This window comes from Adiantum capillus-veneris, chromosome 8, assembly GCF_014529385.1.
Source record: "Adiantum capillus-veneris isolate H3 chromosome 8, ASM1452938v2, whole genome shotgun sequence".
In the NCBI taxonomy this organism is placed as follows: domain Eukaryota; kingdom Viridiplantae; phylum Streptophyta; class Polypodiopsida; order Polypodiales; family Pteridaceae; genus Adiantum; species Adiantum capillus-veneris.
Window position 1 is genome coordinate 13,613,276 of NC_140938.1, and position 12,562 is coordinate 13,625,837.

The window sequence follows — 12,562 nt, forward strand, 5'->3', positions numbered from 1 at the left end:
GGCTAGTTGCACCTCTCAAGGGTCACAATGCACCTTTCACAAGGGTCAAGGGACAACTCTCCAATGGTCAAGAGTGCTCCATAGAAGGTGGAAAAGCTATGCTTATTGGGATGGCATTTGGACTCTTATGCAACTCATTTGCCACATGTGCCCTCACATGCTTACTGAACTTCATACTATACAAGAGATGGTTCTCACACCAATTATCAGTGTTAGGCCAAAGGCCACAAACCCAACACTTATGATCCTTCAGTTCATGATGCATGTATGTAAGTTTCAGGAGAGTCAACATGTTTGGTGGTGCTACAAAGCACACTACTTCACATCGTGACTTGTTTACCTCTCTTGAGGTAGTCTCTCACGGGAATACGGTCACTTGTGCCAACAATGCCTCTTATCTAGCCAAGAGAGTCAAAAAGATTATGCTAACTACCACAAATGGTAGCTCCTTCACACTTAATGATGCACTTTATATACCAGGGAAAAAAAAAAAAGTAGTCTGTATCTACACTTGCAAGACTTTCATGTTGTCAAATTTGCACTACAAGGGCTTCACACTTGTGACAGGTGTGTCGATGTAGATGAACTTGATTTTTCTCCCTCAGGGTGTCGATATCAGTGTTGCAACTAGAACGTTGATATATGCATTGCTATGTTGATATATTGATGCTTATATCAATGTTGCATTATCATAAATACCATCATGCATATTGAAGCTTGCAGGTGCAAAAAATTGAGGTAGCAGGACCAAAAGGCCCTACTACCCAATTAACCATTGTAAATAGATATGAACCTTCAAAGACAATAACATATTGACCAACAACTACATAGCTTGAAAACATTGAATGACACAAAATTTGAAGATGATTTTTTTTTCATTGATATAAAAGCATTATATACAAGGGATTGTGAATGCCCAATGTAAAAACATTCGCACGTAGTGTCGAATGTTGCATTACAAACATGGGTGAATGTCTCAAACTAAGATGACACATAAATAATAAGTCAAATGTTGCCATAAAAAATGGGAGAATCGTATCATCCACAAAAGATACATAAAACTATGAATGTGCTAAAACCAAAAGATATGGTAGTGCATGGGTGTGCTACTGTAGTGTGAAGAGGTTTTCTCACATTGCGACAGCATTCGAGTTATTTTCTGCAAAAGAAAAAGTGAAAATAAAAAAATAGGTAATACAACTAAATACAAACACATAGTTTAACATAAATGTAATTAGTGTTCAAAGTTTATATATTTTAGTGTTCAAATTTTATATGTTTTACCTCATTGGGTCAAGATCTCAAAATCTCCATGAGCTCACTAAGATCGTGGCTTGCACTATAACTTCATTTGAATGGGGTAGAGTCTCGATTGGTCATCGCCCATTGTTTAAAGCATTGACAACAACAAAGAAATTAAATTAAGAATTACAAACTTACAAAATACTAATTATACATGCAATGCAGTCGTACTAACAAAATTTCCCTCAAAGCTCACCCATCTGCCACTGCCCAAGTGGTGAAAACTGCCCACTCCATGTGCACCTTCGTTACCTCTTTTTGATGCTCGTACTTGTTGAGCTTTTTGTATAGTTCTTTCTTTCCTTCCTTCCAATCTTCCTTGTTAATCTAGGATGGCTTAGGCAAGTCATTCTTTAATGCTTTGTATACCTCTCAGCGCTTGTGCTTCAAGTAGTTGTGCATCCATGCGTGCATCCATTTGGTGGAGAAACGATGCTCTACACTATTGTCCACATAAAAAGCATTGTGAAGCATGTTGATTACCTTTTCTTTGAGCTTGAACGATGTTTCTTTCCACAATACCTATAAGCAGAAGTTGTCGCTTTTCTACCATTCTCATCTCCCTAAATCTCACCGGTGGCAGGGCCTATGGTGTAAGGAAGATCCACTCACATATTTTGGTGGTCACGTTGGGTGTCTCTATGGGAGTCTTGGTAGAGGTCTCACCAAGTGTGAGACTAGGAGTGGAAAGCATTGTGAGACAAGGTGTGTCTTGTAGTGTGAAGGCAAGATTGGTTGACTGTCAGCATGTAAAGTCTAGAGTAGATGGCAATTGTGTAGGAGGTGTGGGAGGTACGAATGGGTTCTTAACAGTTGTGAGGAAGTGTGGAATCATTGGTGGCACCACAACCACAAAATACACCTCCTCCATCATTGGAGGGTTGGGCTTGCGATGTCTCATGCGAGTGCCTACTGGAGACGGATGACTCAAACTGTTATAAGTGCTCTAAAGATGCAGAGTGTGAGGGGGATGGTCGAAGTGATGGTGCTAGGGATGGTATCTATGATGGGCCAATGCCCTGTGAATGTCCGCATACTATCTCCTATGTGTGGGTGACAGAGATGCTAAAAATTCTTTAATGCCCGCCTGACCATAGCCCCCAATGTGTGAACATTGAAAAATGTGAAAAGAGAAAGAAACAAAAAGAAAGTAATGAGCAAGTAAGCTTAAAGTTAAAAACCATTTTCTTCAAACTCTAAAAGGTTAACACAACTTTGAATTGCATCACTATTTTAAATTTATTATTGAAACAAAAACGTAAACGTTAACATATTTAACTAGTTACAACGGGAGCAGCCCAAGTGTTTCAAATACAATGCATTGGCACTCTAAGTAGCCTCTCTCTTATCTTAGCACAACTCAACATAATTCCCTATATCTATGAAGAGCTCTCCTCCTAAAGACGCATCATCTAGCTCATTCACTGCTATCTCTACATCTTTCTCTGCATTTTCCCCTTTCTTCACCGTTTCCTTCTCTATTTCCCTCTGCATTCTCTAGAATGTTTTCCTCTATGTTTTTTGGTGTTGGGAGATTGTAGTCCTTGTAGACTTGTGCAAAAGTTTAGTGGGGATAATTCAATGACATACTATCAGCTTGGTTTCCAAGCCTTGGGATATAAAATCTCTTGAAAAAGTGGAACCATGTCCCATGTGTAATTGATGCAGCAAGAGGATGTGAAAAGATATAACCTACTTATTTGCAATTATTGGATAGTGTGAATTCATTTTAGAGATTGGTCCATCTTTTTGTTGAATTCACCTCAATAAAACCCAAATCCCCTATACATGTAATCCACCCTCAGAAGTTCCTGCAGTGTTTCAAAATAAATACATGAGCTTTGTTGCAATCAGAAATCTACATCGGAGGATCATTGTTGGCTAGATTAATCAAAACTTTCTATGATTTTGCAATTGAAAGTGCATCTCTTTGTGTCAATTCACTCTAGCTTGAAGTGACAACATTTACACCATGCTACCGTGTAAGACTTGTACTATGAAAAAAAAGTAGAAATGAGCATCAACATTAAAAAATGCCACACCACATGGTAGAGATTTGAGATTTACCTTGGGGCTACAACCCCATGAATACTCCCACTCCCCTTCTATCACATGCCCACCTTGTTGTGTGGTCCTTTCCATGGCACCGTGCACCCATCTTAGACTCATGAATGATGGGAAGCTCTTAAGATCTTTAGGATAATGCAGTGGTGATCGCTTTTCCATTCTAAAGGCATGTCATGCAGTGAGCTCCTATTTTGCATCATCATATCGGGCAAGCCACTTCTGCATCGCTAGATTGTGGAGCATGTAGAATCGATTGATCTTTGATTCCAAGTCCATGGTTTTTCTTCTCAACACCCGAGCCCATCATAACAATGCAGTCAAGCGCTCATCCTCAATTATCTGTCAAAGTATAGCATCTGCACGATCCATCCTATAGAGCCATTTGGCAATGTATACTAATAACTCAACCAATCAACCCCATGCTATGCTTTCCTCTGAGCACACACTTTGATGCATGTATCCCTTAAGCAATTTCATGAAGTACTATAGGAAGAACATCCATCTAAAATGCATGGTGCCTGTTATTTCCACCTCATCAACAATTATGTGCACAAGGAGATGCGCTTGAATAGTAAGAATGGTGGAAAAAAAAAGTGTTTCAAACATGCAAACACACTCCGTAGAATTCTGCTTCGTAGAAGGTATGGATGCAAAATCAATTTTCTTTTGGGAAAGCCAATGAACAATGTAACAAGTTTTGTAAATTGTTGCACGGATGTTGAAGGACAAAAAACCCTCAATAGCTACAATCAAAGTAAACTACAAAACAAGTTACAAGCTTTACATTTGTGAAGCATGCACTTTACTATGGTTTATGGTCATTAATTTGAAGCATACTTGACACATTTTATGCCAATCATGTGACTTCCTGCCAACGAGTTTTCCTTCCTTCATGAATGCCATCGTGAGTGAATGCATTGCGCATGCGGGCATTCACATGGCTTGTATGATCTCTTTCACCTTGCATTCTTGTTTTGCTGTCAAAATCCAAGGCATTTTTGGCAACTTTATTGACACGTCATTCACAGTTTATGGTCAATACTGCTCCATACAACCAATATCCCTCAAGTCCACCCTAATGGTAAGCGTATCTTTCTTTTCAATGAGATGGTATCACAATAAACTACCCATATTCTTGAATATCCCTCAATTCAACCCTACTAACAATAAGCATATCTCTCTTTTCAATGAAATGGTCCCACAATAAACTACCCACATTTTTTAATATGTTCATCAAATTGAGCGAGTGATTAATTCTTAATCTTGTCCGATAAGGTAACTCATACCATATTAAGAATCTCTTTATCCCTGGTAGCAGGCACTCTTCATACATCTCCTTTCGCTCTAGCCATTTCCTAGCGAACATCCTTATTTGCTTCCTTCCCAAAAAACCCTCTCGCATCTCATGGTTCTCTGGAAGATGTGCTCAATAACATTTGTAAATTTGTTTCTTCAATACTATCAATCATTATGTGGCAAGCCTTGGACCACACGTGATGTATGCATTGTAACCGCTATATGTAAGTCCTGCACACAATACAAATTACTTCACACAATGTAAACTAACATGAGGAAACCACAATTCATGGTTATTGTACGTTTCCCATCGTGAAGCAATTGGGTAAGCCATATGTGAAGCGTCAAGCACAAACAAAAAGAGAACAAGCCGTTTTTGAAGTCCATTTGCATTTGCAATTGAAAATTTAAAAAACATAAACCTTAAATTTAAATTCAATTTTTAAATTGAAATAAGAAAAAGTAAAATGATAACAAAACAAAAATGTAAATCCTAAATTTTAACATAAAAATAAAAATAAATTTTAAATTCATAATTCATATTTAAATCAAGTTTTGAATTTTGTATTGATACTCAAAACAACTACAATTAATTAACAAATTTTTAAAAAAATTCTTGACATTTTAATTGTTTTCACTAATCCAACAATTAATTGATAAATTATTTTTTTAGGTTTTGTGTGCATATGTGCTTGTATTCGATTATGTGTATGTAGATCTACACTATGTATGTGTAGATTTCCTCTATGTGTGTGTGTGTGTGTGTGTGTGTGTGTGTGTGTGTGTGTCTTTCTTTGTGCACAATTGCACAGGAGAGAGAGAGAGAGAGAGAGAGAGAGAGAGAGAGGGGGGGGGGGGGGGGGGGGGGGGGGGGGGGGGGGGAGGAAGAGAGAGAGGTAAAGCTTACCGACAACAAGTTTGAAGAAGGTGAACCTATTTCTTGTTGACAATAGTTCAAAATGAGCTCGCCGCTTAGTTCAATTTTTTTAACCCTCATGGAGCGTAGATATCACAGTCGCTATTAGCTTCAATGTATGGGTCAATATTTGTGACATGCATATCGACACAAATATCATTTTGCTAATATCAACACTGATGAAAAGTCTCTCTTTCTGCGTTATTGATGATAGATGTACGATTCATGATCTCAATTTTGGTGATGAAATTGTTACATATGGAGTTTTGTGCCATGGGTTGTATAAGGTCACTTTGTATGACAAGTGTGCACAAAATATTGCAAATGTAGTTGTGAATTCAAAGGCTATTTCAAATGCAAAACTATGGCATGCGCAATTTGGGCATTTGAATTTTGTCAATTTGGTGTGTTTGCAAAAAATTGTCTAGTCTTACTTGTTCAGGTTCTTGCCATGTATCATGTGCATCAGATTGTTATGCTTTGGCTATTTCTAGTTTTGTGATGAAGAGAAACTTCTTTCTTTTGATGAAGCACATAATTCAAAACATTGGATGGTTGCAATGCAATTAGAATATGATTCCCATATAGAAAATGAAACATGGACTTTATGTCTTGAAAAAAAGGCCATTGATATGAAGTGGCTTTACAAGGTGAAACGTAGGCCGGATGGTGAGATTTATTGCTACAAGGCTAGGCTTGTTGCAAAAGGTTATGCAGAGCAGGAAGGCATTGACTATGAAGAGACTTTTGTTCCCACTTTTTGTATGACTATTGTTTGTTTTCTATGTGCATTGGAAACTCTTTTTGGATGGAATGTACATCAATCAGACATTGTTACTACTTTCTTGAATTGTGATATATTTGAGGAAGTATATGTAAAGAGTATGTAAATCAGCCTCAGGATTTTGTCAAGAAAGGGCAAGAAAAAAAAGTGTGCAAATGCAAGAAAGAATTGTATGGGTTGAAGCAGTCTCCTCGTGCTTGGTATGAGAAAGCTAACACTCATTTGATTATACAAGGCTTTTGTAGCAGTCCAACTGAAAGCACTTTGTATGTCAAGCATGAGGGTGATGTAAATCTCATCGTCCTTTTGTATGTAGATGATTTGTTGATTAATAATTTAAATGAGACACACATTGCTCAATTCAAGGTTGAATTGAATGTTGAATGCTACTTTCAAGATGAAAGATTTGGAGCTTTTGCATCATTATTTGGGTGTACAATCTAAGTAGTGGGATCTCAGTGTCAAGCAAGATACATAGAGACATTACTATGTAAGTTTGGACTTGAGGACTGAAAACATATGAGTATTCCAATGAAAACAAGTTTGAAATTGAGTCTTGATGATGTTGGAGATCTTGTGGAGGTCACTCTCTGTCATACCATTGTCGGATGCCTTATTTATGTACGCAATACGATGCCAGATATTCAATTTGACGTCTCACAGGTCAACAGATTCATGCATAGCCCAAGGTCTAGGCATTGACGGAGGGTTAAAAGGATCGTTCATGGCACTTCACATCTTGGGTTGTTTTATCCCAAGGGGGGTCATTGCCGCTAGATTTGCATGCCTTTTTGGACTCGGATTGGGCTGGTTGTTATGAGACACGAGTCCACATGTGGTTTTTGTTTCACACTTGGCAGTTCATTCATATCATGGTTGAGCAAGAAGCACCCTACTGTGGCAACTTCCAATTGTAAGGCTGAGTACATGGCAATCTTCACGTCTACAATTGAGTGTGTATGGCTTAGAGGCCCTACAATTGATTGGGGTGCTAGACAGAATACTACCAACATCATTTACACTGACAGTCAAAGGAAATTGCAAGGAACCCAAATTTTCATGCTTGCACAAAGCATATTGAGGTGCATTATCATTTAGTGAGGGAGGGACTCTCAGCAGGACAAATTAGCTTGGCTTTTATGCCAACACAAGACAACCTTTCAAGATCTGTTACTATGGAATTGCCTCGTGAGAAGTTTGAAGCTTTCCACAAAGCTTCGGGCTTGCTTCCATTTGTGGATTTATCATGTCCTTAGGACATGGCACTTCCCTATATACTATGTGCCAACTCTTGTTCACCGCATCACTCCCAGGGGGGATTTGCTACCATGTATGTGGTAGTGATGTGTGTGAACACACTTAGGACAACCGGGAACTTTCCCTCACTAGGAGGTTTTTCCCCTCGTGCATTGTATATACATCCATCACTCTAGGGCTAACTTTTCTTTCTATTTTTGCACTAAGAAGTACAATCTTTGTTGTGTTCCTTGAGCTTCTTCATTGTCTCCAAGCTATGTATGCATCCATGCAATCCTAATTCCAACAAATTTCTCATACGTTCTTGGACCTCTATACACTCACATGTGTGTGCATCTCATTAAGAAGGCATACACTAAATTGTTTCCATTATTTTGAGAAGTCCGTTTGTTTGAAGATAGTGGATTTGAGATGGAAATCCCAAAAAAAATTAACACACTTAAAGTAGTTTCTCCTCTTTCAAATTTAAGGCTCCTCCAAGCTCTTTCCAGAATCATCTTGAGCTTGTTAATGAGAAATTTCTTACTAATAGAAACGCTACACTTGTTCCAAATTTGGGGTATCTCTCCTTAAGCTTTAATAAGACCACCATTGCTTGTGAGACTTTGGAGGTACATAGCTACATGCCATAGCTTGAACTTTTTTGTGAAGGGATCACCTCCAAAAAACTTGCAAGCAGTGGTGGTCTAGGTACATAGCTACTTGCCATAGCTTGAATTGCTTTGCAAAGTGATCACCTCCAATTGTATCACAAATTGTTGTACGAAATCGAGGACCTTGTCAATGTTGCCATAGCAACAGAAAGTGAATCTTTTCCCTCCTTTATTCAATTTTGCAATTGGCATAAGATGAGCACATCTCTTCCCTTCATTGCGAGTGCCTTAGGGGGTTGGCTCACTCACAAATATGTAAACATAGCATGTGATTTCAATAGAAGGGGCTGTTTGGCCCAATTTTTTACACAAGTCTAACATATAGAAGGGTACCGATGATACAGGACATATGCATATTGAAGTAGAAAAGGGTGTGTTATATTCATGAAAAATTCACAAATATGAAGTTTTAAAAGCAAAACATGAATGCATACGATGAAGGGTTTACATATTGTGAACCCTGTCCCTAGGTGAGTGCCCTTAGATCATAGTGGCCTTTTCATGGAGACCCACTCTTCAAATAATTTGATGGAGAAGAAATGGAGATGACGTTTGCATCTATGCTTGATTCCTTGCTCAAGAGAGTTTTTGGGTGGTTGTCTTTGAGTAACTAAGTCTTCATGAGTGTTCTCTTATGACTAGTCTGATTATCCTTAGTCTCATGAGAAGAATCACTTCTCTCTTGTATATCTGCATGATCATCACGGTCATAACAATTGTTGGCGCCATGTCCATTTTTGCAAATTGAGCATTCGATTCTAATTTGGTGTAGTGGCTTGTAAAAAACTTGTTCAAATTTATGTACAACCGGTGGTTTTTAGCTTTCTTTCATTACTCTAGCAAGGTGGATTCAATCTTTGACACATCTATGTCAAACACTTTTTTAAGGTGAGTACAACTTGTTCATAGCCCTTGTTGTGTGTGTCTACAATGCTAAGCAACATTGCACAAACTTCATATTTCTTAAATTGTTTACCAATGGTTGTAAATTGTGTTTTAATACTCTTGAATCGGCTTAATAATGTCGCAATGGGTAAAATGGTTTGAAGTTGCATCTTGTAAAATTGCATTAATAACTTGTTTTTAACCTTTTATAGCTAATCAAGTTTGTTCCAGGCTTGTTTTTCTTCCTTTAGTTTTGAAATGTGGTGTAGCATAGAGTCATGTAGATGGCTCACAGTTATGCCTAATGCTTTGTTGTTTTTCTTTTTCCATTCTTGGCTATTGAGTTGCCGACTTGGCTCCCCATTTTCTTAGAGGTCTCTAGAGGTCCTTGCACATTAGACGATACATGGTTTTCACCTTCCAAGTATGGAAACCATCCACGCTAAACTTTTGATGATGCGTCAACAATGTCACAATCCATGACTAGAGAGGGTCTTACCAGTTGTGCACTTGGCTATAAGGGCAATATCTACCCACTTTACACATTGCAAATGTGTGCTGGCTTAATTGAGTGTAAGATGTTTGAGCTATGTCTTAGTGCATGAAATACATTTAAATAAATTAAATCATCATTGAAATTAGGAATAACTACCTATTGTTGTGAATAGCATCATAGTAAAAGCTTAGCAAAAAATGGCAAGTTGACACTTGATATGATATGTGGTTCTACTACAGTGAAGAGGGGACAACATGCACATGTGTATGTAGAGTCAAATGGAAGCTGTCAACCCCATCGATACCCTACATATGGTTGCCATTGACTCGTGGTCTATTGTAGAAAAGATGGTAGCCTAGCTTCAAGTATGTGGAGGATTTATAGGAAAATTATTAATGTCATAGCATGGGGCAGGTGGTAGCTTGAATCACCATGGGCAACATGGCCTATGAGACAAAAGAATAAGAAAACAAAGAACTTACTTGAACCAAAGGATAACTTGATTGCTTGAGAATGACTCGATTGTAAATTTTTTTTTTGAGCCTTTCTTTTATACTAGGAATACTCACACTTTGCATGTGGGATAATTGCCCTTCACTCTAGGACTAGATATTTGGTGACACTATGCATGTACAAGAGGTCTCCATTGTTATGACAATTAGCAAGATTAAGGATGTCTCCAATTAGGAGATGAGGCTCTACCCAGTTACAAATGCTCAAGCTGGGCTTCATGATGGTTATATTTTCTAGGCATACATGAATCGAAAAAACTCTTAAAATCATGGCTCAACCATCCATGACACTGAGAAACCGCACATAGCTCATGGGCAAGGAACCCTTGATTACAACCCCCAACCATAGATAAAGTAAGAAAGATCAACAAGGGGTGTCACTACCGCATGGATAGCGGAATTACTTGCTGAGAGAGAGAGAGAGAGAGAGAGAGAGAGAGAGAGAGAGAGAGAGAGAGAGAGAGAGGACCTTTTGTAGCTCCGTCTTGCTCAAGTCTCTACTCGAGTCTCCTTGCGCAATTGCTTACATCAACGCTATTTTTATTACAAGCATTGTTGGAATTAGGAACGCTAAAAAATGACATCTTAAAATAGTTTATAAAAGCCTTAAAAATGTGTACAACATTTGATAGGCACCATCCTATATCACTCCCTGCAAGCAGGCAGTGCCAACAACTCATGATATTATCATAATGGAAAGATCAACAATAGACATAAGTAGAATAATATCCTAATAAAGAGCACATGTGCTAGTGAAGCCCCAAAATTATACCAATTAAGAGGCTTCACAAATCGCTGAATGACATCCTCATATAAGTGTGGGTTCAAACTAGAGTGGTTGAAGGAAAGCACCTTTCCAATGCTTCCAAGTGGAACACATGGGAGGAGGAGGAGGTTTCTGTCGCCCTAACATTCACACAAGGTGGAAGTGCAGAGCAAGGCCCGTGCTTGCATGGAGAATAGCCATAGACTATCAAGGTGGAAGAGCCCTTGGGTGAGAAGGAAAGGGAAGGCCCATGGGGAGGGACGGGGGATATGAAGAGAAATTCGGTAAGGAGGAAGCAAGGAGCAAGTGAGGAGCTCTGAGGGCAATGACCGCAATGATCGCATGGGGTATTGCGCTTATGTGTTTGTATTCTAGGTATGTTCCCTGTGCAAAGGATATGCCAGGGTTTATGTATGTATTCTTTTGAAGTGATGCGAATCAAGTTGAGCTTCAAAAAAAAAAAACGAGAAATTTGGCAAGGAGGAAGAAAATCTTGGAGAAGAAAATTTTCGTAGATATCCAAATGGCACCTTTGTTTTGTTGTTGGTCTTCCACCGCTCATAATGGACAAGGCCTAAGTGCGATGATGGCTTGATGCGCATCCGTTGCAGAGTGCGCCTTGCAGGAGATTGTCCGCACCCAAAGTTAGCCCGTCAAGCCTCGTTACTATTTGACACCCATGGGATCGACGGTCCACGATCTCTGGATGATGTGGACCGTCCATTTATTCCCAGGAATAAAAAGATTCCAGTCAAGTTTGCCCCGTGACTCGAATCCACCACCTTGCACATCGTAGGCAACGACTCTCCCATTAAGCTATCGCACGCCACTTGAAATGGGGGTGAGAATGTAAACTCATATGACAAAAGTGACGGGGTGGGGATCATATGGTGTTCACTAGGAGATCACTTTGGAATGGTTGGGGTCACACAGTGATAACTTTAGAATAGGTGGGTTCACAAGCTGATCACATTTCAATTGGGAATCACACAGGGATCACTTTATTTTCACATCGAGTTTCGTGGGGGTTCACTTCGATTGTGATCACATGATGATCACTTGGGGATTAATCCGCCATCGACGGCGCAAAACCAATCCCACCGCCCTCACTGAATAGGGACGATTGATCCCACCCTCCCATGCCCGTGCCACTTAGTCCCGAGGCCAGTCAAGTGCTACTCAGCGCTAGGAAATGAGAGAGGATGCGCTCGAGAACTCCATGTGCTGCGTTCACTGCGGAGCAGCAATCAACGAGGTTTATGTTCAGTATTCTCCTGGCAACATCCGTCTCACGAAATGCGTAAGTTCTTCTTTTCTTCTCTTTTGTCTCTGTGAGTTGCAACATAGAAGCCCAATTTGAATCTTGTGTTTGATACTTGATCGCCCACTAGCAAACAAGTGCCTGCATCCACAAGAAGTTTTACACAAATTCTCACAATAATTCCCACATTGTGACTTACCTCAACATCTTGAGTTTCTGCGAGGGAGGCAGCGCATACCTAGGGGCCGGCGGTCCCCTGCCCCCAATTGTAGCTAGCTAGGTATGTGGTGCCTCTCGAGCAAAGCTCATGATGTTATGCATTGTATGAAAAACACTTAAAAAGACTTTGTTTTCCTACATGAGAATA

General features: G+C 39.4%; 1 protein-coding gene across 4 annotated transcripts in view; it reads left to right on the top strand.

Moving 5' to 3' along the window:
- Nucleotides 1-11,989: 11,989 nt before the first annotated feature.
- The window catches only part of LOC147451696 (protein ARV 2-like), a 58,704-nt gene continuing 58,131 nt past the window's right edge, over nt 11,990-12,562 (top strand). For 3 of the 4 annotated variants that reach the window (XM_086517585.1, XM_086517586.1, XM_086517587.1), the window contains exon 1: nt 11,990-12,234. In XM_086517585.1, coding sequence (XP_086373711.1) covers nt 12,127-12,234 — 108 coding nt within the window. In that variant the 5' untranslated portion in view covers nt 11,990-12,126. The remainder of the gene's footprint in view (nt 12,235-12,562) is intronic. The other variant, XM_086517588.1, reaches the window with a different exon arrangement.